The sequence below is a fragment of the Aedes aegypti genome, chromosome 1, assembly GCF_002204515.2.
Source record: "Aedes aegypti strain LVP_AGWG chromosome 1, AaegL5.0 Primary Assembly, whole genome shotgun sequence".
In the NCBI taxonomy this organism is placed as follows: Eukaryota; Metazoa; Arthropoda; class Insecta; order Diptera; family Culicidae; genus Aedes; species Aedes aegypti.
In genome coordinates, this window is record NC_035107.1 from 310,475,520 (window position 1) to 310,497,356 (window position 21,837).

Genomic DNA, 21,837 nt, shown 5'->3' on the forward strand with positions numbered 1-21,837 from the left:
CATATTTCAGTAAAATCATCAAGAAAATCTCCTTTCGAAATCAAGTATTCGGAACATGAATCTGTTCGAAATTTGAAGCAAAACGGTACCCAACCTTGTGAACAGGTATAACGTGCTCAATCGAGACAAACTACCCCACTTCATTATTGAAGGATTCAAATGTATTGTTTACGTGAAAAAAATAATGAACATAAAAAAGAATAGCACCGTCGTAAGGAGCTTCTTTTGGAATACGGGGTTATTGGACTTAGAAGTTTTCCAATTTCTTTCTACATTCGAACCAATAAAACGAAGATTTTTTTTTGGTATGCATATAACTAAATTTAACATCTAATGTTGTTCTGAATCAAGTTTAAATTCTTATTTAAGAATCGAAAAAAAAGGTTTGTTTATCAATACAACTATCAATATAATGACTAGTACATTCTATTATGGATAAATTGATTGATAATTTTTTCCAAAGTTGTCATTATTTTGTAGTTTAATTTCATTGTACTTTTTAGAAAATCATTTATTCATACTTTTGATCAATCAACTATACCAGATACTAATCTCTACGAGCGTCCAATGTGATCCTCTTTTAATTTTCATGCATTTTTTTTTCTCATTTGTGGTTGATTTTTTGATAATTCAAAAAACGGATACATGTTTCATGAACATGTTCGATTGTTTCGTAAATTATATATCCAAGTATCCAAATAGCACATTCATTTATCATGCTAATATAGTGTTGTTATTGAGCTGGCATGCCCTCTATTAGTCCTATAAATAATAAATGATTAATTCATCAGCAGGTTAGTAGTTACATCCTACCGATTTATACCAATCAGCTCAAATCACTCATTAAAACTTCGTCTGATGTAGAATAATTATTTAAGTCAAATTAACAACTTCAATAACTACTCTGAACCCCCTTAAAAATACAATGCTTTGTTTTTACTACTTCAGCTAAAATAATTAATAAATATAAAAAAAAAACTGACAAAAGTAAAATTCTTTTGTTAGTTCCAACCGGTTTCGACTTTTATTTATCGTCATTTAAATTGTGAATCTATTAAATCTTTACCTTTAACTCCAACACCAATTCAAAGTTCATTGCTATCAGTGCATTGATGCTTAAAAAACTTGGTTTCTTTTTATATCGCCAGTTATTGTGCCTTCAAGGTCCTTAAACGCAAAAGAGAAAAAACAGCTAACTGGTGAATTTTTGGCCATGTTTCTTTTGATGATCGAACTGGAGAGGCGTCCTCATGTCGTTCGTTGCTCCGCACATTGGTGCACAGCGCCAAAGGGTTAAATTGTTCATTGGCTCAAAATTGCAGGTTTCTTCATTCTCTGACCGCTGTTTTCTTGCTTGCTGGCTGGCAAACCCATGGAATGAAAAGGGATATTATCAGCATCGTGTTTTTATTGTGTTTCTTTCCTACTGTCGGTCGCTTTGGATTCCTTAAATTAATATCTACACATTCACATTGGGTGGACGTGGAAGTCCCAGGTCACTATCCTACATGCGAAGAAATTGTGATAATGAAAACAGAAGAGTATTACATTGGGAATAAAACATGTTTTAAGCTACTCTAATAATAACTTCGATAAACTATCTTGTCGATAAAATTTCGATGACCTTTAAAACCGTGAGGGAATCAAAACCATTTTAGTTGTAGCTATCGTTTTGTCTCAAATTCCGAACATGACTTCAAATAGTGTTTTATCGAAATTTCTGCACAGGATGACCAATTCTTGTACAATTCATGTCATCTATATCAGAATATATTGAAAACTTTTGTTTCAATTTTTAAAATCACCACTGTTCGGCATATGCGTCATAATTGAAATTTGATGCAAAACGATACACAGAAAATTAGAACTTAATTTATCCAGTCTGAGAATTACGGTAATTTGGGAGAGTTTGAACTCGTTTTACAGTTGTTTGTCTGTTTTCTGTGATGTTACTTGTGTCTCAAAGAATAAAGGAAAACAAGTACAACGGTGAACCTCATCCAAATTTATCGAAATTTTCTATCAAACGTAATGTTATTACTAAACATTATCTTAAGAAAAAAAAATCGGTCGGTCTTATTTCGGGATGAAATTGATAATATGTCAGTTCATGATTGTTTCTTTCGAAAAACAACTTGTACATGTAGCCAAGTGCTGAAAGTCTCTCTAATAAAGACAGTAATAATAATAATAACTTGTATTTGTAAACTAAATTTTAAGCATCTATGTTTGAGAATGCTAGCTAAGCTCAAACTATTTTAACATTTATGGAAATTGAAAATTCTTGAAATCGTGTAAAACTAAATTTGAACAAATTTAATGATGAATAAATTCCGAGCATCTTCACTACTTCCAGACTGTAACCATATTATAATTCTTGTTCAAAATCAGAAGCTTCTCAATGTCTGTCATTACCTTTACCGAACATAATTTAGGCATTTCCTATCATTTTCATAGTAATAAAAAAATTTTAACATCAAAAACTTCAGAACACAGCATTTGAAAATATTTAGGACAAACAACATTCATTCTCTGGGCCTCCCTTATCCGAGTGGTTAGAATCCACGACTACAAAGCAAACCTATGCTGAAAATGTCTGGGTTCGACTCCCGGTCGGTCCAGGATCGAAATGGAAATTTTTTGGCTTTCCTGGGCATAGAGAGTATCATTATTCCTGCCACACAATATACGAATGCGAATAAAATCATGAGCAACGGTGACGAATTTCACTCGAAGTTGCAGTACTTAACCTGAGAGAGAGAGGAGACAGCTGGCTTAGATTGCGAGCTCGTAAAAGTCAAGGGAACCTGTCACCAACTGTCACTGGACACCCGCACATTCGACGGGCAGAGCGTGAAAAACCGTCAAAATTCAAATTAACGTAATTAAAATTTTTAGGTGTTTTTCGATGATTTCGCATTTTAATAATTTTTTTTTTTTTTTTTTATATCTTTATTAGAGTGTATTTTAACGCACGAGGGCTAGTTCTACACTACATTTTAATAAGTTGAATACTTAAATATAGTTGTGTGTTGGCAAATTGCTTTTGTTTGTTTTTTTTTTATATGCATATGCTTTTTCATAGTGGACAACAAGAAATGAATATGATTTTGACCAAAAAAAGTTCATCTGACCGTTGTGCACAACTCAAAAATTGAAGAAAGAAGTCAAAGAAGGCAAGAAAACATGCCAACTATCAGTGAGCTGTCGCCTCTCTCTGTACTTAACCTTCCAGTCGTCGCGCGGTTTGCTACCGTCAGAACCACCGCGCTGCTGTTGTGAACGAATAGCGAGGTTTTGTCAGCAGTGTTGTACAACATACAACAGCGCAACGACTGAAGTGTTAACATGCGTTAAATTTATATGTGAAAATAGGATAAATGCGTGGAAAAACATTACATGAGACATGATTACGGATTTGTTCTGCTAGGTGGCACTGAAAATATTTGAATCTCAAATTTTAAAATACATGTTCATTCCATAATATTTCAGATCGTCTACCAGTGCCTGTGTCCTTCGCAGGCATCTTCTTGGTTTGCAGCCAAATAGAAAGAGATCCCCCAATACCGGGCAGAGAAAAAATGAGCAATCATGGTCAAGAAATCAAGATGATGTATTAGAAGAAAAGAGAGCAATTTGCGTGGAAATATATTCATTTAAATATCCTAGAAATATGCATGCCTTTAAAAAAAAGTAGAGATGTTTGAAAATCGTTAAAAAGTTGCCGTATCGCCTCATTTATTATTAGTAGGTATGGCAAAATAGTTTGGATCACGCAAACATGATCGAATATAATCATAATTTCAAAGTATGAATGTATTCTGTATCATAATTATACTAAATAAGCATAGCATAAGCACTGATGACCGTACGATTCGTACTTGCTACTCCATGATTGAAAGGAATAATCAAAACTGCACAGGGAACCAACAGAAGTAGCTTGGGAGAAGCATACCATCTTCCATGTACAATTTTGAGGACTCCAAACTTAGTAATGTTAATAACGGTGCCGTCCACGACCTGACGGTCATCGGGTAAGGGGAGGAATGTGAGTGTGACGTCCATTGCTACTAGAGCCCAAGATGTCCGCTGTATCTCCATGGTTTTAACAAGAAGGAGTTTTGTCAGTGGGTGGGATCAAAAGCGACATGCTCAGGATTCACCTTGGTAAGTGATGCGATTACCCGTAACGCGGGTAGATCACCTTTTCGTGGTTCGTTACGGGGTAAGATCTACCAATTTGAACCCTAGTCTCATCTTGTTTGTCGGGCTAGGGTAATATGTTCTGGTAATTCAAGGATTTGCGGTACAAAGTCCTTGTTACTGACAACAGTTTCTGAAAATGAATCTATTTTACCTAGCAGATGGTTAAAGACTCGGAGTTGGTCAGTCCCGAGACTACACTTGAAGCCAGGATAACAATCATGAGTATTAACTCAACAAGGACTGTAAGTACTGGTAATTCAAGGACTAACGTGAATTCTGATTACTAAACAAATTTTCTAGCTTGATTCGGTTTTGCTGCTAGTATAAAGCCCCTTTTTTCTAGTATTTTTCTGGGACTAAACTAAAAGCGAAACAAGGATGGGACTAGAGTTCCGTTGCATGGTCAAATATCAGTAGTACCGATTTGGTTTCTCAGAAATTTAATCGATTATGTTTGCTAAGGGGCGCGCCTTCGCTGAGATGTAAATTTCTATGAAGGGTGTAAATAGCGGCACCTTTTCATCATAGTCGATTTGTATCAATATCTGAGGAATCAAAACAAGAACTGTACAGAAATCGATGCTTCATTACCTATCAATGGAAATGGAGTAATGCGACATGCACTATACACTAAGGATACGGGTAATGCCACAATAGATCTAAATACTGGTCGCAGTGGCGCATCCGAACAGGAAAAAAAAAGTGATGCGATTCATGTAGCCTCAGTTTAAATAAGTTATCTATCCTTGCGACGGAAATTTTAATGTCGAACTATTCAAAGGTTATTTTTAGTAATTGCGATAAATAAATAAAAGAATATGTATGAGTAGCTCATTTTTTTTAAAACAGGAATAAAGGCTTATACCGATACTTATAGTGACGACGAACCATCTTTAATTTTCTTAATAACTAAATAAATAAAACATTACCATGATATAAATTTGTATTTGCACAAGCATGAAACGAACTCACCAGTCACAATTTCGGTATTAACACGCAAAAGCTGGGAACCAGAAAAAAAAAACACATTTCACTCCGGTGACGCGAAAAACGAATCCATCCGCTTGTTTGGGATTTACGAATTCCACTCGAACGTATATTGTACCATAATTAAACTAATTGTGGACAAACTACATTTTGTACCGTGATCGACCCCGATGAAACACGGATCGTCCCTACATCAGGGGAATAAAACGCGCACGAATAACTAATTAAAATATTATATTTCGCGACACGAATAAACAGTACAAACAAACATGTTTAGGAACGTAAACAAACTGTTTTAATATACAAATACATTACATCGACAATTACATTAAAAAGCATTCATTGAAGCGCATTTCCAGCATCACACAGTAACAGCTATGCTGCCGAGTGTGAGCCCAGCGGCGTGCGGAGTACTGGACAGTACACCGCGATAGGATTGTCCTCAACACTACAATTCAGCATTGTTTTTTTCAAAAGGGCTTATCTGCAATAATCGATTTCTCTTCATCGTTGCTCTCTTTGCGTTGTTGCAGAAAACTTGTTCTCTTTTCGTAACATATTTCCGTGCTGTAGGATGAAGAATCACTATATCTAGCTTCATTAACAAGAATTAATACAGATTTATCTAATGTAGTAAAGTTATTAGCGAAAGAGAGGACCGATGAAGAGAAATCGCCATGTAAGTTAGGCCCTATTGAAGTGACAGCACAGAATTGTGGTCAATTACCTCCTGTCCCCCAATTTCGGACAGCTCGATTTGTTATATGATTTTTGAAATTTTTGCACAAGTACATTCATTTTTCATGGATTCCGTCGATAATGATATCAAAAAAATAAAAAGAATGAACATTCAAAATAACATCATAAAATGTGGTATATGATGAAAAATATGAAAGAGGGTTTTCGATGGACAATCTACAAACCAAGTAAAACTCATATTCAGCCATTCCATGAAAAACCGATCTAGTGGGTCACCGAATTCCGTGAAAATTTGCTATTTTGTTCCTTATCCGAAATAGGGATACACGTGTTTTTGGATTTTTGATTAGGGTGACCATTTCTGAAATAGAGTGACCAGAAAAATCGCGAACTTGCAAAATTTTTTTTTTAGAAAAATATAACTTTTGAACCGTTTGACCGATTTTCTACTAAAGATTTTTACTTTTCAAGAAAAATATGAAATTTCACAAAAATTGTTTTTTTTTTACATGAAAAAATAAATCCAAAATTTCCGTTTTTTGTGTTTTGAAGGCCTTAGGACCAAAGGAGCTATTGCTGTTCTCATTTTTTCTTGAATGTTCAAAAATTTTACGTTTACTGTCAAATTTTCAGCGATGTAAGGACTGTTTATTAAAGAAAGTGGACACCTGATTGTTAACATTTTGGTGTGAAAATTCCAAGGAAAAAAATCAAATATTGTTTCAGTGTGTACTCAAGTATTTATTTTGGCAGCAGAAGAAAGTTGACATCAAAACAGTTGTAAATTCCAAGCGATAGGTCGGTTTAACATGGCGACACGCAGATTTATTCTGCACAAATGGTGTTCAGAAAAGCTGTCGTTCCGAGATTTGGCTTAAAACGCGAAGTGTCCAAATTCCAATTCTCGCGCTTAGTATCATACAGGCGTATCTGCAGTGATCGATTTCTCTTCATCGACTTTCTCTTTGGATTAGTACGGGATGTTCGATCGATATTCAGAATATTTTACGATGCAGTATGACGAAGGACGATGAGTACTGTCTATTGAACCAAAAATATTAGACGAGAACATTCTCACGGCCAAGTAATAAGCTTAAGAGAGAATCGATGAAGAGAAATCGATCACTGCAGTTACGCCCTTATGATACTGAACGCGAGAATTTTTCAACACTGTATCGAAAACAGATGCTTATGACGACGTGCAATACATCCGAACAGAAAAATTTGGGAAAATAGTTTTTTATGGCAAGCAATTTGCTCCTGCGGTATGAAAAATACTACATTTTTCTCAACGGGCTCAATCAACGGCGAAAATTACAGAACTGAATGCATTTTAAAACGTCTTCTGCCCATCTACCGAAAGTATAACAAGCCTCCATTGTTTTGGCCAGGCCTGGCATCGACTAACTATGCTTCAGCTACTTTGGAGATGATCAAGAAGGAAAAAGACGAATTTGTAAAAACATGGCAGATTCTTCCGATTTGCCCATAACTACGCCCCAAAAATAAAAAGATCAGTCATTTTTTATCGGCACACACTGTAGGTCTCAGCGCATTAGATTTTTTTTTATTTAAAAAAAATCATAACTTTTGAACAGCTCAACCAATTTCCAATCTTATTTGCCCTTCTTGCCTATCCTGGCATATTTTCACGCCTCAATAACACGAATTTGTGGGATTGTTGTCCGGCATTCTCACAATGTGCCTCGCCCATCGTGCCTTTCCAGCTTTGGCGACGTTCTAGATACTGAGGTCATATTCCATATTCCGTTTTCATATACTCATTACACGAATATCTCTGCTGCGGTTGTTATCCAACGTTACTACCTCGAACTCAGACACTTTGTCTTCGATTGAGTACCTTCAATCTAACTTCTTCTGCTTCACGTATCAGCCTGTTAGACTGTTGTCTAACCACCTGGGGGGAGGTAGGTGTGAAATCGACCGGATTTGTTTTACGTAATTAATGAACTGTCCCATTATTGAATTCGTAATAGTATAGTGTAATTTTTCTGTTATTGTAAAAATCAATCTAAACTCAAATATTAGTAAAAATTGCATTTTAACTTTGATGTGATCATTGACTATAACCAGTGTGTTTTTGTTATTCTTTATTTTGCAGGTGAATGATCTTGGACATTGACGCTCTCACAACATGGATGCCAATAATTTTGTGATGTCTTCCTACCAATTCGTGAACTCGCTTGCATCATGCTATCCCAACAGTGCTCCGAACCCTAACAATACCCCAGCAAGCAGCAGTAGTGGCCAAAGTGATGGATATTTTCCACCTTCGGCTTATACCCCTAACTTGTACCCAGGCACACCGCATCAAGCGCATTACTCTAATCCTCAGTCGTACAACCCGCTTGCATCAGGGCCTGGCAACGTCAATGCTGCTAGTACCGGCAGCGGACATCAATCCAATGAAATGGTTGACTATACACAACTTCAGCCGCAAAAGTTTCTATTGAACCAACAACAACAACAGTCCAGTCTAAATCCTCAAAGTTGTAAATACGCCGGTGATGGCACAAGTGCAGGTACAAACGTAGGTAATAGTAGCAATAATAATAGTACTACAAGTCCACAAGATCTGAGCACAGCTAGTTCTAATAGCAGTGCAGGAGCAGGAGGAGGAAACGGAAGTCGGCCGGACATTTCACCGAAGTTGTCACCTAGCTCAGTAGTTGAAAATGTGTCACGAACAATGAAATCTACCAGCGCTGCAGCAACAGTCAGTGGTAGCAACACAAACAACAACAGCAGTAACATTAGTAATCGTAATCCAGTGAACCAAGTGAATTTACCATTGGGAAGCCCTGAAGGTGATGAATCCGACGCAAGTGACGATGATAGTGGTACCGAAGGAGGAAGTTCACAAGGTGGCGGAAGTGGTGGCAAAAAGAGTGGAGGACCACCTCAAATCTATCCCTGGATGAAACGAGTGCATATCGGGCAGAGTAAGTAACATCATAATTGCTCGTACAGTCAAATCTCATCACACTGAGCTAAACGCATTTAAGCATCTTTTCCGGTCCTTTGTATCCACTTTCGCTGTTGGAGTTCGTTTGCTCTCACATGGTTATTATTTTTAGCGCGCACAAAATCTTCACTATGATTCCAAACATTCACAAGATGATGCCCGTGAACGGATTTCAAAAGTCTTCCAACAAACCTCATCAGCCGTCTGCGGAAAATCTGTTTAGGTGAAGAGATAAACGTTCTTAATTCTTCAAACAAGATATATTTCAATCAAGCGCGTGCATAACAAACAATAAATTAATCATCTAATCACTTCACACCTTCTGTCAGTAGCACATGCCTTTCGTTTTGCGCTCGGTGATCCAATATCCACATGGCACGGAAACTAGAGCATGTTTCATGCTGCATAAGGTGCTACGAAGAGGAATTACCGCATTATGTCCAACGCTTTGAAAGGTTCGGCTTAGGAAGTGAAAATTGATGAAAAAACAAACAGAAATATGAATTCGATGTAAACAACTGGTCGGAATCAGTTTAAGCAGAGCTAATACTTTTGTTCTACTGTTGAGAATTTAGATACTTTGCTGTCTGAAAAAAAGCAACAGATGATTTGTAGCTTGCTTCATTTTGAAAAGCAAAAATTCTACAATCACTTTGTTGAATCAAAATATTTTACTCTTCATGCTATCGACTTTGATTCTCCTAGCATGCGAATCATCCTTTAGCGTTGCTAACTATTTCGTTACGCTTGATAATTCTAGCTCACCGTGCCATTCAACTACAATGTAGTAAGAGGTTTTCTGCCCTCGATCCACCTGCTCAACTCACTCAAACCTCCCTATGACGATATGACGACATCTAAACGATTTCATCGGTAGGAGTGCGTATATTTATTGACACCTTTTGAATGTGTACAAAGGGCGATGTGAAGCTGCACCCACTTGTATGATTTTTATTCGTTCGAAAAATGAACAAGCAAGAAACATTATGATTTTATTTACATGTCATCGAAATTGTCCTCTTTCGGCCTCATAAGTAAATCGATGCGAATTTGAATCACAATTGTTGTGCAAAACAGATTCCGTTTTCTTCAGCGGTGCTGCAGATCCCGTATGGTAGCAGGTTACGATGTATGCAGCTTCTGCACTTGTGCAAGCGATGAGACGAGAAATACGTCATGTTATCATTATTAATATTAATGACGTCGCATGAATATGTTTCGAACTTTTATCATCAGCATCAGGCGATGAATTTATGCATTGCATATGATCAAGCCATACTATGGAATTCCCGAATAAGCTATGGATCTGATTCTACCGGGTTCAATGATCATTCGTTTTGGTGGATAGTTGACGCAGCCAAAAATGTTCTTTGTAAATATAAATTTCTTACTTTTGATTTCCGTAAGCTGTGAAGTAAAGAGAAGTAACGAACATAAAATCATTGTTGTAATTTTCCACGTGTAAGCAATAACATACATACAGCCTGCAATTTGCATCGTCTTTTAATTACATGCGAGTCATGCTTATATACATACATACGATTAAAAACAGCTCAGCAAAAAGATCGCAACCGATGTTGTTATCACTGGCCAGACTGACGTGGAAAATTTAATGGCGATGCGTATGTTTGGTGCATTTCTGTCTTCCACTATATTCTTTCGCGATGCATCCAATTTTGCTTCATTACAGAGGCTGGGAAATGTAGCTACGCTGCACAATTTACCAAATTATCGAAAAAAAAAAAACGCTTAAAATGAACGGAACGAACAAAATGATAGCTGCCATTGGGTACTACTCGCAAGACACATGAAAGGATATAATTTGAGGACGGCATATTTTCATCCTTGTTTGTATAATTTTATGTACTGACAGGTAAACTGCTAATCACAGAAAATTTCGTGAACGGAACGCTCCTGAAAATATTTTAATATAGGTGCATGAGGTGTTCCACTTTTTGAGATAATTGTCAATCACTGAACCTATTCTCGACAGAAAACTCAAACAAGATGTACTTCTTGGCTGTAGTGTAGCTTTTTTTATTTTTCATGAAGAGTTTAGCGACTGCCAGAGAAAGCAATAAATAAACCCCTTGCCACAATATTAGCCCTACGACATTATTCAATCTTATTCCATTATTGCTGATCCTTAACCTGCTAGAAGTGTTGCCCTTGAGGTATTTTTACCACAAGTCCCAAAGTCCCATTGGATTCTTTCCCCTTCATTCCATTTCGAAGCTTCACTCACGAAACGTGCCGAATCCAAGCAAATGCCGGCCGTACTGAACGTGTGGCATGAGAAAAAATAGGGAATTGCAAGTATAGTGCGTATTGAAGCGAGTTTTTTTTATTATTGATATTTTACAATGTTTTATATGAAGCAAATTGATTCAACTTGGTGTCCAACTTTGAGGAACATAATTGGGTAAGAATGATTTTGATCTCATTAACGTTTTTGGTTAAATTGTAAACTGTGCATAAAACAATTAATATTAGATTGTTTTATAACACCCGTGAAAAATGAAAAACCATTTTAATTGCGGACATTATAAAAAAAATAGTTTGGATTAAATGATAATTACGGAGATAAACATTGTACGAAAAGAAAAGCCATTCAATTATTTGGACCATCAGAAGCTATCATTAAAATTTGCGGCTAACTTCCCGTGGGGCCCAGATAGACGTAGCGGTGAACGTATTGATCAAGAACAAGCTGAGGCTCGTGAAATCGAATTCCATCGGTCGAGGATCGTTTCGGGTTGAAATTTTCTCGATAACATAGGCAGAGCTGGGAATGATAATACAAGTAGACTTGAAATTTGCGAAATGCATATAACTTTCTTGACTACAGTAGTTTAAAAGCGTGAATCTCATCAAGTAGCCTTAGTTGGATGCATGAATTTTCTAAACCATGTCGGGTCATTGCAGTGTAATTTTGGGTTGCCGTTAACAACGGTTGTTTTGCTACTTTCAAGACATTTTCCTACAGCAGTGGTAGGCGTGAGTTTCACTGGCTTCGCTGACTGTGACTTGCTTTACTTGGCTATGCAAAAACGGTCATTGGCAAAGAAAGTTGTCAGTTGAAAGCTGTGGAAGTGCTCATAAGAACACTAAGCTGAAAAGTAGACTCTGTCCCAGTTGGAACGTTATGCCAGAATGAAGCAGAAAAACTGCACAGGAAAGCAAAACTATCACTTATGTAATACATAGTAGAATTTGAGAAAATATCTTTCAAATTTTAATGGTTTTCTTCTTTTACAAATACTTATAATATTCTAGTAGGTATATTCTGCATGCCATTGTTACTCATTGCTGATCAGCAACAAATATAATCTGGAATGTGATTCACATTTGTAGTTGCTGTGAGAGTTTAAAGACCATACAGAAATTGGTGCGCCCTTTTCCATTTTATTGTTATAATATTTCATATATTTCCTCAATCTTTTCAAAGTACATCTGTTTGTGTATGCGTTATAAATTTTGGATTGTAACATTTGTTTTGTGATGAAAAGTAGTGTGCACCGTAAAACGGGGTAACTTTGATATTGCGGGAAACTTTGATAGTGCGAGACATACTAAACGAATTAACAAAGTTTCTGTTAATGAGTTAAGCAAAACTAATGCAAACATAAATAGTATTAGTATGACACTTCATGTCAAAGCTATTTTCGTTGGAATCAAGTACATTTGAGAATTTATATGCAAATATAAAAAATTAATAAAATTTTAGCATTTTTGAAACGCTTACAAACTATCTGTTCTACGACCACTATTTTATGAAGTCATGATAAGTTCGTCACTTATCCTTGACAGCCTAGTTACAGTAGAACATGAATTCGGTCTCAAATCTCTTAGCGAAAACCATTTTTGTAATCTAAGTCAGAAATTTCCATATAGCGCTAAACGCCTAGAGGTATGCAACGTCCAATAATTGTTCCGTAATTCATTCAATTTTGTTCGATTTATACTCCACTATCAAAGTTACCCCAAAACAGAAAACCGTTTTTCGATTATATGAAAAATTATATAGCCATTCAGAATAAATCTTTTGGCAATTTATGGGGGGCAACGTGGTGTAGTTGGCTACACGTTCGCCTCATAAACGGATGGTCATGGGTTTGATTCCCAGCTCCCCCCAACAAAAAATCCTTCGTCAGTCCGTAAGAAAACGATACGAGCGGACTGACAACCTGACCCTCTTCTGAGCGAACATCTTCTAGTGAACCCGGATAATACGGCAATCGACCAACGGCAAGAAACAATGGACTTTTCTCTGGACTGATACTCAACATCACGTGCTCTTTCATCTACTGGCCATGGTAGAGTGTAAAAGGGGCGCAACTTTGTATCAGATCCACAAATAGATTCGATTGATAAAGAAGAATAGGCACCGGACTCTTTAATAAAAGGAACAGCTGTCGATTTGAATTCGCTCTGGTGATGCCCAAGTTGGCGAATAAGAGCTCCAGATATGTTACACGCAAACAAATCTACCGAATCCATGGTAGAATTAAGAACTGCACCAACGATTTTCAACCGACCACAAAAATCTGTTAAGTTTACTATAATCTGATAAAAATCACTGAGCAGTGCAGTAAATGTGTCTATGTCCATAGTAGCTTCGACTACAAAGCCGTACAACACAGTGTGGTCAAAAGTATAATGCAATACTTGTCAAATGTAGAATGTTTCTAGTCATAAATACTACACCACTGGTTAAATAAACAGAATATAGTTTCTTGTGTAGTGCTGCTGACTATGTTTTAGTAGAGTTAACAGATTAATGTAGTCGGTTGAAAATCGTTGGTGCAGTTCTTAATTTTACCATGGATTCAGTATTTTCTACAATAAAACTCATTTCAGTGTAAGCAAAAAAATACAATCACGACCCGGAACGCCTTTTAGTGAGCTGGACATAACAGAATCTCAGAAAACCTGTGTCAAATTTGAAAGATTACACGGACATTGTATGTCAAAAACTATGCAAATTAAGTCTGTTTCAAAATGACACAACTATGAAATCACGGAAAGAAGCAATAAAATGGAATGCTAGAGAAATTGAAGGAAACTATTTACATTTTGTATTACCGTCAAACGGGGTAACTTGCAACACATCGCCATGCGACCGAATAAACATTTTGTGTTCTTCTTCTTCTTCTTCTTCTTCTTCTTCTTATTCGTCATCTTCTTCTTCTTCTTGACGTCCTCACTGGGACAGAGCCTGCTACTTAGCTTAGTGTTCTTATAAGCACTTCCATACTTATTAACTGAGAGCTTTCTTTGCCAAAGTTGCCATTTTCGCATTCGTATATCGTGTGGCAGGTACGATGATACTCTATGCCCAGGGAAGTGAAGAAGATTTCCATTACGCAAAGATCCTGGACCGGCCGGGAATCGAACCCAGACACCTTCAGCATGGCTTTGCTTTGTAGCCGCGGACTCTAACCACTCGGCTAAGGAAGACCTTAAGGCGACTAAGGAAGGTTTTGTGTAGTATTGAGTTAACTTATTTTAACTTATTCCGGTTATTGACCATACGTAGAAAACAAGGTTTTGGAGAGAATTATTTTTTTAAATTTTGGTTGGTTTGCTGTAGGTGGGAATCGTATCACACGTTTTATCGTATAAAAACAAGATTGAAAATCGTTATTAGTACCACTTAAACGGTAGGAATATGTTATTAGAGGTAGTTACCATCAGTTACATACTGTAACAGTATTTAATAATGTTAAAAAGGACTAGATAAATGTTTTCATAATTTCACAAATGAAAGAAAATTCGACTGCCCTTGTGGGGTAACCTGCGATACGAATTTAATTCACAACGCTCGATTTTTTTGCCGCTAGTCATCAAAACACAGGAAAGAAATTGAACTTTTATCTGTTTAACTATGTTGTTGTACCTCAACCAATTAATTACACGTTTGGTACAAAATATTAGAAAATTAAAAAAGACGGCATTTCAATGAAACTTTTTTTGTGTAAACTGTGATTAATATAAAAAAGAACTGTATCAGAAATAACTTACAGATCTGCCGTTGTGAACTTTTTGCAAGAAATATGATGGTAGCTGTGTCAAAAGACCAATAAAGGCCAATTCAGGTCATATACCTTTATTGAGATTATTCAATGAATAATATTTTAATTCATTTGATTCACCCGTACTTAAATTCTCAAAGCAACGCGTTGCAACGTATAGAAGACGCTATGTAAGTTTCGAAGTGACAAGCTCGTGTTTTTTCGCGAAAAACAATTTTTCAATATCCCTATTCCAATGGGCATAACGACAGTCTCATGCTTTTTTTATTTCAAATTGTTCACTGATATCTGATAAAGGGAAAACAACACCTAGTTAAATGAGCAGATTTTAGCGCTAAGGAAAAGCACAGGTCACGAAGTAAATCACGAACAGTAAAACAAAACAACACTTCTCCCACCCCATTTGCCATGAATAAGCAATTGTTCTTCATTGGCTTCTTTTCCCCAAAATGCAAAGATTTCTGACCACTGCTAAAATCAAGAAATTATCATGCAACAAGAAACACGCAGAAAACGTTTAGGTTAACGTAGGTTTTACAGCGCAGAGTTGCCGCAGCATGCGATGGTGCGGTGGCGATGAAACGGGAATATTACGAACCAAAAGAAAATGGCAAATTTAAAATTAATTTAAAATTGCACGCCATTGCCTTTGGTAGTCCTCAATCGGACTGACTGGCTGCTATTAGACAGAAGAACCACATGACTTGGATGGAATTAAAAGCAAAAGCGAGAGAAAAAAAAACTTCATCAGCACCAAACAGGTTATGATCATGTCTACAAGGTGCCGGTTTTTTTATAAGATACAAAGATCAGAAGCCTTTTGCATACACGGAAACTAATCAGTTATTTTCGTGTATTTAACGAAATATTCATATCTTTAATGACATATCTAAATATGAAATTTTTCTTAAAATATGACTTCTGATGAGTTCAATCAATAGAATATATATTATCAAACTTCATGTTTGAATCTCATTTATCGATGTAAATCTTGACAGTTAATTCAACTAATCAATAGTAAAATTAAAACTATACTGAAACCATAAACGTTGGTGTATGTAAATGCATTGAAAGCAAAAAGAACTACTTTTGAGGTTTGCGCAACCAACTGGAGGTGAGGTATAAACAATCTTTTCATTCTACTATAGCAATAAATCTTAACCGACTGAAGAAGGCTTGCCAGTTGCGACGTGAAGAAGCAGGCTGGAGAAATGCAATGCAGTGGAAGAAGGAGTGCTGAAATCGAAAAGAAAACTTGAATGAAGAACGGAGAAGAGGCTTATAAAATATGTTTTGTAAACGTTTTTACACGTCATAAAATATTGTGTTAACTTTATACTCGCAGCATTTTAAATCAGCACGCCATATTGAAGCTCATGATTGTCTGCTCATGAACATGTATTCCTTTTCACTTCACATCCCACTGGCGTAACTGAAGGAGGGTGCTCTGTTTACTTGCCTGTTTGATTGAGAAACCCTTTTATCAAATGTTGATTGAACGTATGTGCCTACCACAATATTTTTGTTTTACTTTTTTTATTAAAGGATTTTCTACCGTTGGCAGGTTCATTCCCAGACTACCACAATAATTTTTAAGGGGCCTCTAATTTGGGCTTACTACTGAAACATCGTGTAGTATTGAAATGTGAATTTTTGGCATAACTCGTGCCCGTGAGCTTCCACAAAAAAATGTTATCATAGGTTTTGAAAATTTCCCAAAGAAAGAGATGAATTTATTGACATAAATTACCATTTCAATTATATGTAATACCAAGAACAAATGGTGAATGTTTCCATGCAGCAACCAACAATACTCCCCTGGTATGCCTATGCACACAATTCAACTTTTTGCATGCTTCAAGTGCATTTAAGAATTGGGTGTAGATGTTCGCATGCTTCCTGCTGTGTGTTTTTCATGTGCTTCAATAACACTGCAAGTTGACACACAGGTAAAATTGGGATCGGGGAGCATCCATCTGTAATGTCATGAAAGATATGAAACTGTTTTTTTTTTTCTATTCCAAGATCAGGGGTCTATTATGGGGGTATCCTATGTAACAACCTGCGTTATCCTATCTTCTGTATAGACATGACGTATTTAATGGATGACCTGGAACACCATTAAAGTATTGGTGGAACTGGCAAGGAACTATTTCCAAAATATGAAGGCTTTGATCATCCCCTAGTTTGGCTTGCACCACCGCAGGTTGGCACAGTTAAAACGATAAAATAACCTACCTCAACAAACCCATTAGTAAATAATAATAAATATGTTGAAATGAAGGGGTATAGCGTGTTGGTTCAGGCAGAAGCCTTGTTAAATTTAGTTAGACTATAAACCGCTATAGGAGGCTTTCTCTAAGTTATTTCCGTATTCGCATAACTATGTCATGCGTATAGGAAATTCCATAGAACATTGGACAATTATGCGAATAGAGACAGTAAGAGCAACATGCAGGTATAGCAAAGTCATGCTAAAGCTGTCTGGTTTGATTACAGATGATCAAAGCTTATTTCATAATTATAATCTCTATGAATTCCCGTGGTATGAAATGAAATTGTACCTGTCACACGATATTCAAATGCAAAAAAATACTTCGACAAAAAAGTATACTCTGTCTCAGTAAAGGCGTAATGCCAAAAAAAGAAGGAGATAAACTGCTGGTGTGTAATAAATTTTAGTATTACATAATGTATGCACTATATATAAAAATAAATCTTCGTCTACGTTTATTACAAATTCCAATTTCACCCTTTTCAACCCATTCAGTATGCTGTTGAAAGAAAATTAATTGGTGCAAATATAACCACAATTTACAGAGAAGATGGTTTAAAAGTATTTGTTTAATTGTGATTTCACTAAGATACAATTATGAAAATGTGTTCGATTGAGGTCGCATGGAATGTGAGACATTACTTAAGGCATATTTATGATACCTGTAAGTAAATAAAAATTATAATTTAGTACTATACCATTTAATTCCAACTCTAGTCTAGACAAATTCCTCGTCAAATCGGTCAGTCACAGAACTCGACCATCTTCGATTTGCAGTAAATTTTGCACATGTTTTCACTCGAGAATAACTTTTGAAAATGGACTATTAATTTTTGCATGCAACTTATTTGAAAAATTCTAGTTCCGACATTCTTCTATGAAGAAGTTGTAGAGAACCGCCTACAAAAAAAAAAAAATACACACTAAAAAAACCATAAATTTCATGAAAAATTCAAAAATAAAACTTAAATTTTAAATTACACAAAAACCCAATTTTGAATATTTTTAAATTTTCACCATAGAATCTTTATAGTAAACAGATGTTTGGGACAAAGTTTCATGATGGAGAAATCTATGTAAATAAAAATAGAGTGGTGTTTGTACGTCACGAAATGGCTCGAGAACGGGTCAACGGATCGACGCAAGGTTTTTATTGTTGCAATCCCCAAAGGAAGATGTTTAGAAAAGTCTCTGGAATAATCGGGAAAACGGGAGAAGACTAAAGTTTTATTTTGTAAGGGGGATTTCTTGACGTTTTCCGACAGCCTACTTGATGGCATGACTAAGTTTGCCGGGACCACTAGTTTTTAATAAAAATGTTTTTCTAAGAACAACTGTTCGGCGTTAAGTCAGAGTGGACCAAGTGACATTTTTCATATTTTGAGAAAAATGGGTTTAAAGTCTAAGGCTCCCTAATTGTTTAACTCGTAAAAATGTTGGTTAAATATTTCTACACATCTTTGTGTTACTTTCAAACAATATAATGTGGAGTGATAATCATTTAAAATCATAATCTAAACCTATGATAGAACGGTTTTCGATGTCGAAAAATCTGACAAATCTCTTGAAATATTTTTCATATCCTCGCAGTCCTCAGCGCGCTGATCATTTTCGCTGTTATGGTTATAAGCACTTGGTCCACTCTGAAAAGTCCATATTTCTTTCCACTGACTTATTTTCCTTGATGGAGAATCGCGAATAACAAATAAAAATGAACTATTTTTATATTTATATAATATTTTTTGCATTAACTTCGATATAATTCTAAAATGGCTACTTCTAGAGAAATTATCCATGACATCTTTATGGTTCAGAATAATTTCCAGAATCTTATTGTATCATTAGAACGTATTAATTTTGACAAAAAATAAGAAATTTGAAAATCGGACAAAAGTTGTTCTTAGAAAAAAAAAATTATTAAAAAATTCTCCATCATGAAACTTTGTTCCAAACATCTGTTTACTATCAAGATTCTATGGTAACAATAAAAAAAAAAATAAAATGGGGTTTTTGTGTAATTTAAAATTTAAGTTTTATTTTTGAATTTTTCATGAAAATAAATAAAATATTTTTTCAGTGAATATATTTTCTTATAGTCCAAACGGTTCACTACAACTTCTTCATAGTACATTTTTCTCTAAAATCAATGGTATCGGAGTTAGAATTTTTTAAAATAAGTTGCATGCAAAAATTTATAGACATGTTTGAAGAAGCAATAAATGTACTTAACTAAGCGTAATTGAATTCGGAAAAATTAAAATTCATTTCATAATATATTCATCGACAAAATTGTATCCATCGAGCATGCTGCTCCATATTTAGAGTAAGAAAATCAGAGCAGTCGCAAAATGCGCCATGATTGTTTGGGTTTAGTGTTGAACTTGTCGATGAGTTTTGTTTTGACATCGGCTTTGGGAAGATATTTTTGCGCTCTGTAAGATCTTCTGCGATCAAATGTTACGCGGACGACGATCACGATGACAAGTGACAAAACGGTGACAGTCGACATGCTAACAAACGGGGAGTATCTAAACGACGATTAGTGCCCGCAGCTGTGCCACGACTGCGACTGTGAATTTACATCTCTGGAAGAGAACATGTTTCCCAACCGTCCAACGCTCTTCTGTTGGCATAGTACCCACATTATGTCGGCTAGCTGTGAGAATATCTTGAACTTGATCGCCTTGTAGCTTAGTATTTTCTCTGACGATCGTGTTATTGTCAATTCTAATTTTCGTGCTTCACAGACGCTGCGAAAATTACACAATTTTCGTACACGTTGGTATATGGATGCAGAGATTTGGCAAACTTTCTTTGATAGTGGAATATCTTAATATCAGCTTTGATCATAATTTAAGTAAATTAGACGTATAATGAGCTGTGCACAGCTTATAGGAGTGAAAAGTAATACGAGTACTCGCTTAGATAGATGGAGTTTTAAGCATATAGATAAGAAAAGGTCTTTAACGATTATTAATGTTTGGCATTAAATGAACAGAATTTTGTATCACCCAACCAATCGAAACAATAGATGTATTTGTTCTTTTTTCACAAAAAAAGTTTCAAAAAATTCAATATAATTTTGTTTTGCTATTTGAGTAGCAAATTTCAGTCAATTTTCAATTTGACAAGTTAAATTTTTCAATTGACATGGGCCATAATTAAGGCCCTAGTAAAATTGGAGCAAATGTAATACTGAAACAAGCAGTTTGAAGCTTGGTACATTGTTTTTGCAATTTCTCATCGTAATAGGCTGTTTTTCATCACGCCAATCTGTCATGAAACGGCCTACTTTCCTGCACTGAAGTATGCAGTGCAGGAATAGTCATAACGCAACTGAAACCAGTGCTGTAATGATTAATTACGCAACGTTTTCTCATTACGCAACTGGTTTGAGTTGTGTAATGAATCATTACGCAACAATTTTTCAGAAATTGTAAAATTATGGGGAATGCATTCCGATATAATTTCTGATACCCTCAAGTGGTCTTTTACGAAATTGCAAAAAAATGTTGTACGTAACTCGTTGCAGAACTCGATTTTTACAGCACTCGTCGTAATTATCCTATCCCAATTTACGACTCGTGCTGTAAAGTCACCCTTATGGACCAATGTCACCCCGCACGACGGTAGCCTTTTCATTTGCGGAATAGTTGTTAGTTGAGTAATGACTTGTTACGTAATGCAAAGTGCAATGCAACGCATTGAAAAACTCGATTTTTACAGCACTCGTCGTAATCAATTAAGAAAATGTATGACTCATGCGGTAAAAATCATCACTACTATATTGTGGGGGTGGATTCCGAATAATGTTTTAAAAAAATCAGTTTTTCTGAAAGCCTTCTGTTGCATCATAAATATTAAAACATCATTAACCCTCTAATACCCAAATTTTTATTTTAGATCTAAATATCATTTTCAGTCATATAAAATCGTTCTAAACACGTTTTGGGCAATAATTTATTTTTATTCGCAAATCTACGAATTTTGGTTTTTGATTTGTATAATCTTTATCTTTGAACATCCTTATCCTTTTTCATTTTTTCTTGAAGCCCCTTCTAGTTACTGATTTTTAGCAATAATAAAAATTCAAGTTTTTATAAAATTTTTATGTTTTTTTCTGAAATTTTTTTTTTATTTTCCGTGTAGTTAACGGAAAAACAGGTTTAAAATTATTTTAATACCAACAAGCTCTTCTTTTGTGATAGGTTGATCGTAAAAAAATATAAAAGGTACGATTTTTTATATTACTCGTTAAATGAACCCCGGGTAGGTTATATAAAAATACTATTTTTCAAATAATTTTTGAAAATACAAAAAAAGTTTCAAAAGTCATGAAAAACTTTTCTTACATGCGTGTTCAGAGTCAAGGTTTAAGCCAAAAATAAAATCATTTTGATTTCTGAGCTACGAAAAATACACAAAATTTCAAAGTGTACCCCGTCTAAAGGCGGGGTTGGGTATTACAGGGTTAAGTGATGATTCCCTATTACATATTCCATTTCAATATATGAACAAATATATAAAAAAAAACTTTACTCTTTCAAGTATTCACGCTTCTACAACATTCCTCACAATAAGAGAGGAACCTGTTATTGAAGCCGGCCTTCCTATATTTACCGTCCAGGTATACCTTATACTTTAAAAGT

General features: G+C 35.5%; 1 protein-coding gene across 3 annotated transcripts in view; it reads left to right on the forward strand.

Annotated features, from left to right (window-relative positions):
- Positions 1-21,837, forward strand: part of LOC5572675 (homeotic protein Sex combs reduced) — a 155,522-nt gene that overhangs the window by 123,677 nt on the left and 10,008 nt on the right. For all 3 annotated transcript variants that reach the window (XM_021838513.1, XM_021838512.1, XM_021838514.1), the window contains one exon: positions 8,015-8,855. In XM_021838513.1, coding sequence (XP_021694205.1) covers positions 8,048-8,855 — 808 coding nt within the window. In that variant the 5' untranslated portion in view covers positions 8,015-8,047. The remainder of the gene's footprint in view (positions 1-8,014; positions 8,856-21,837) is intronic.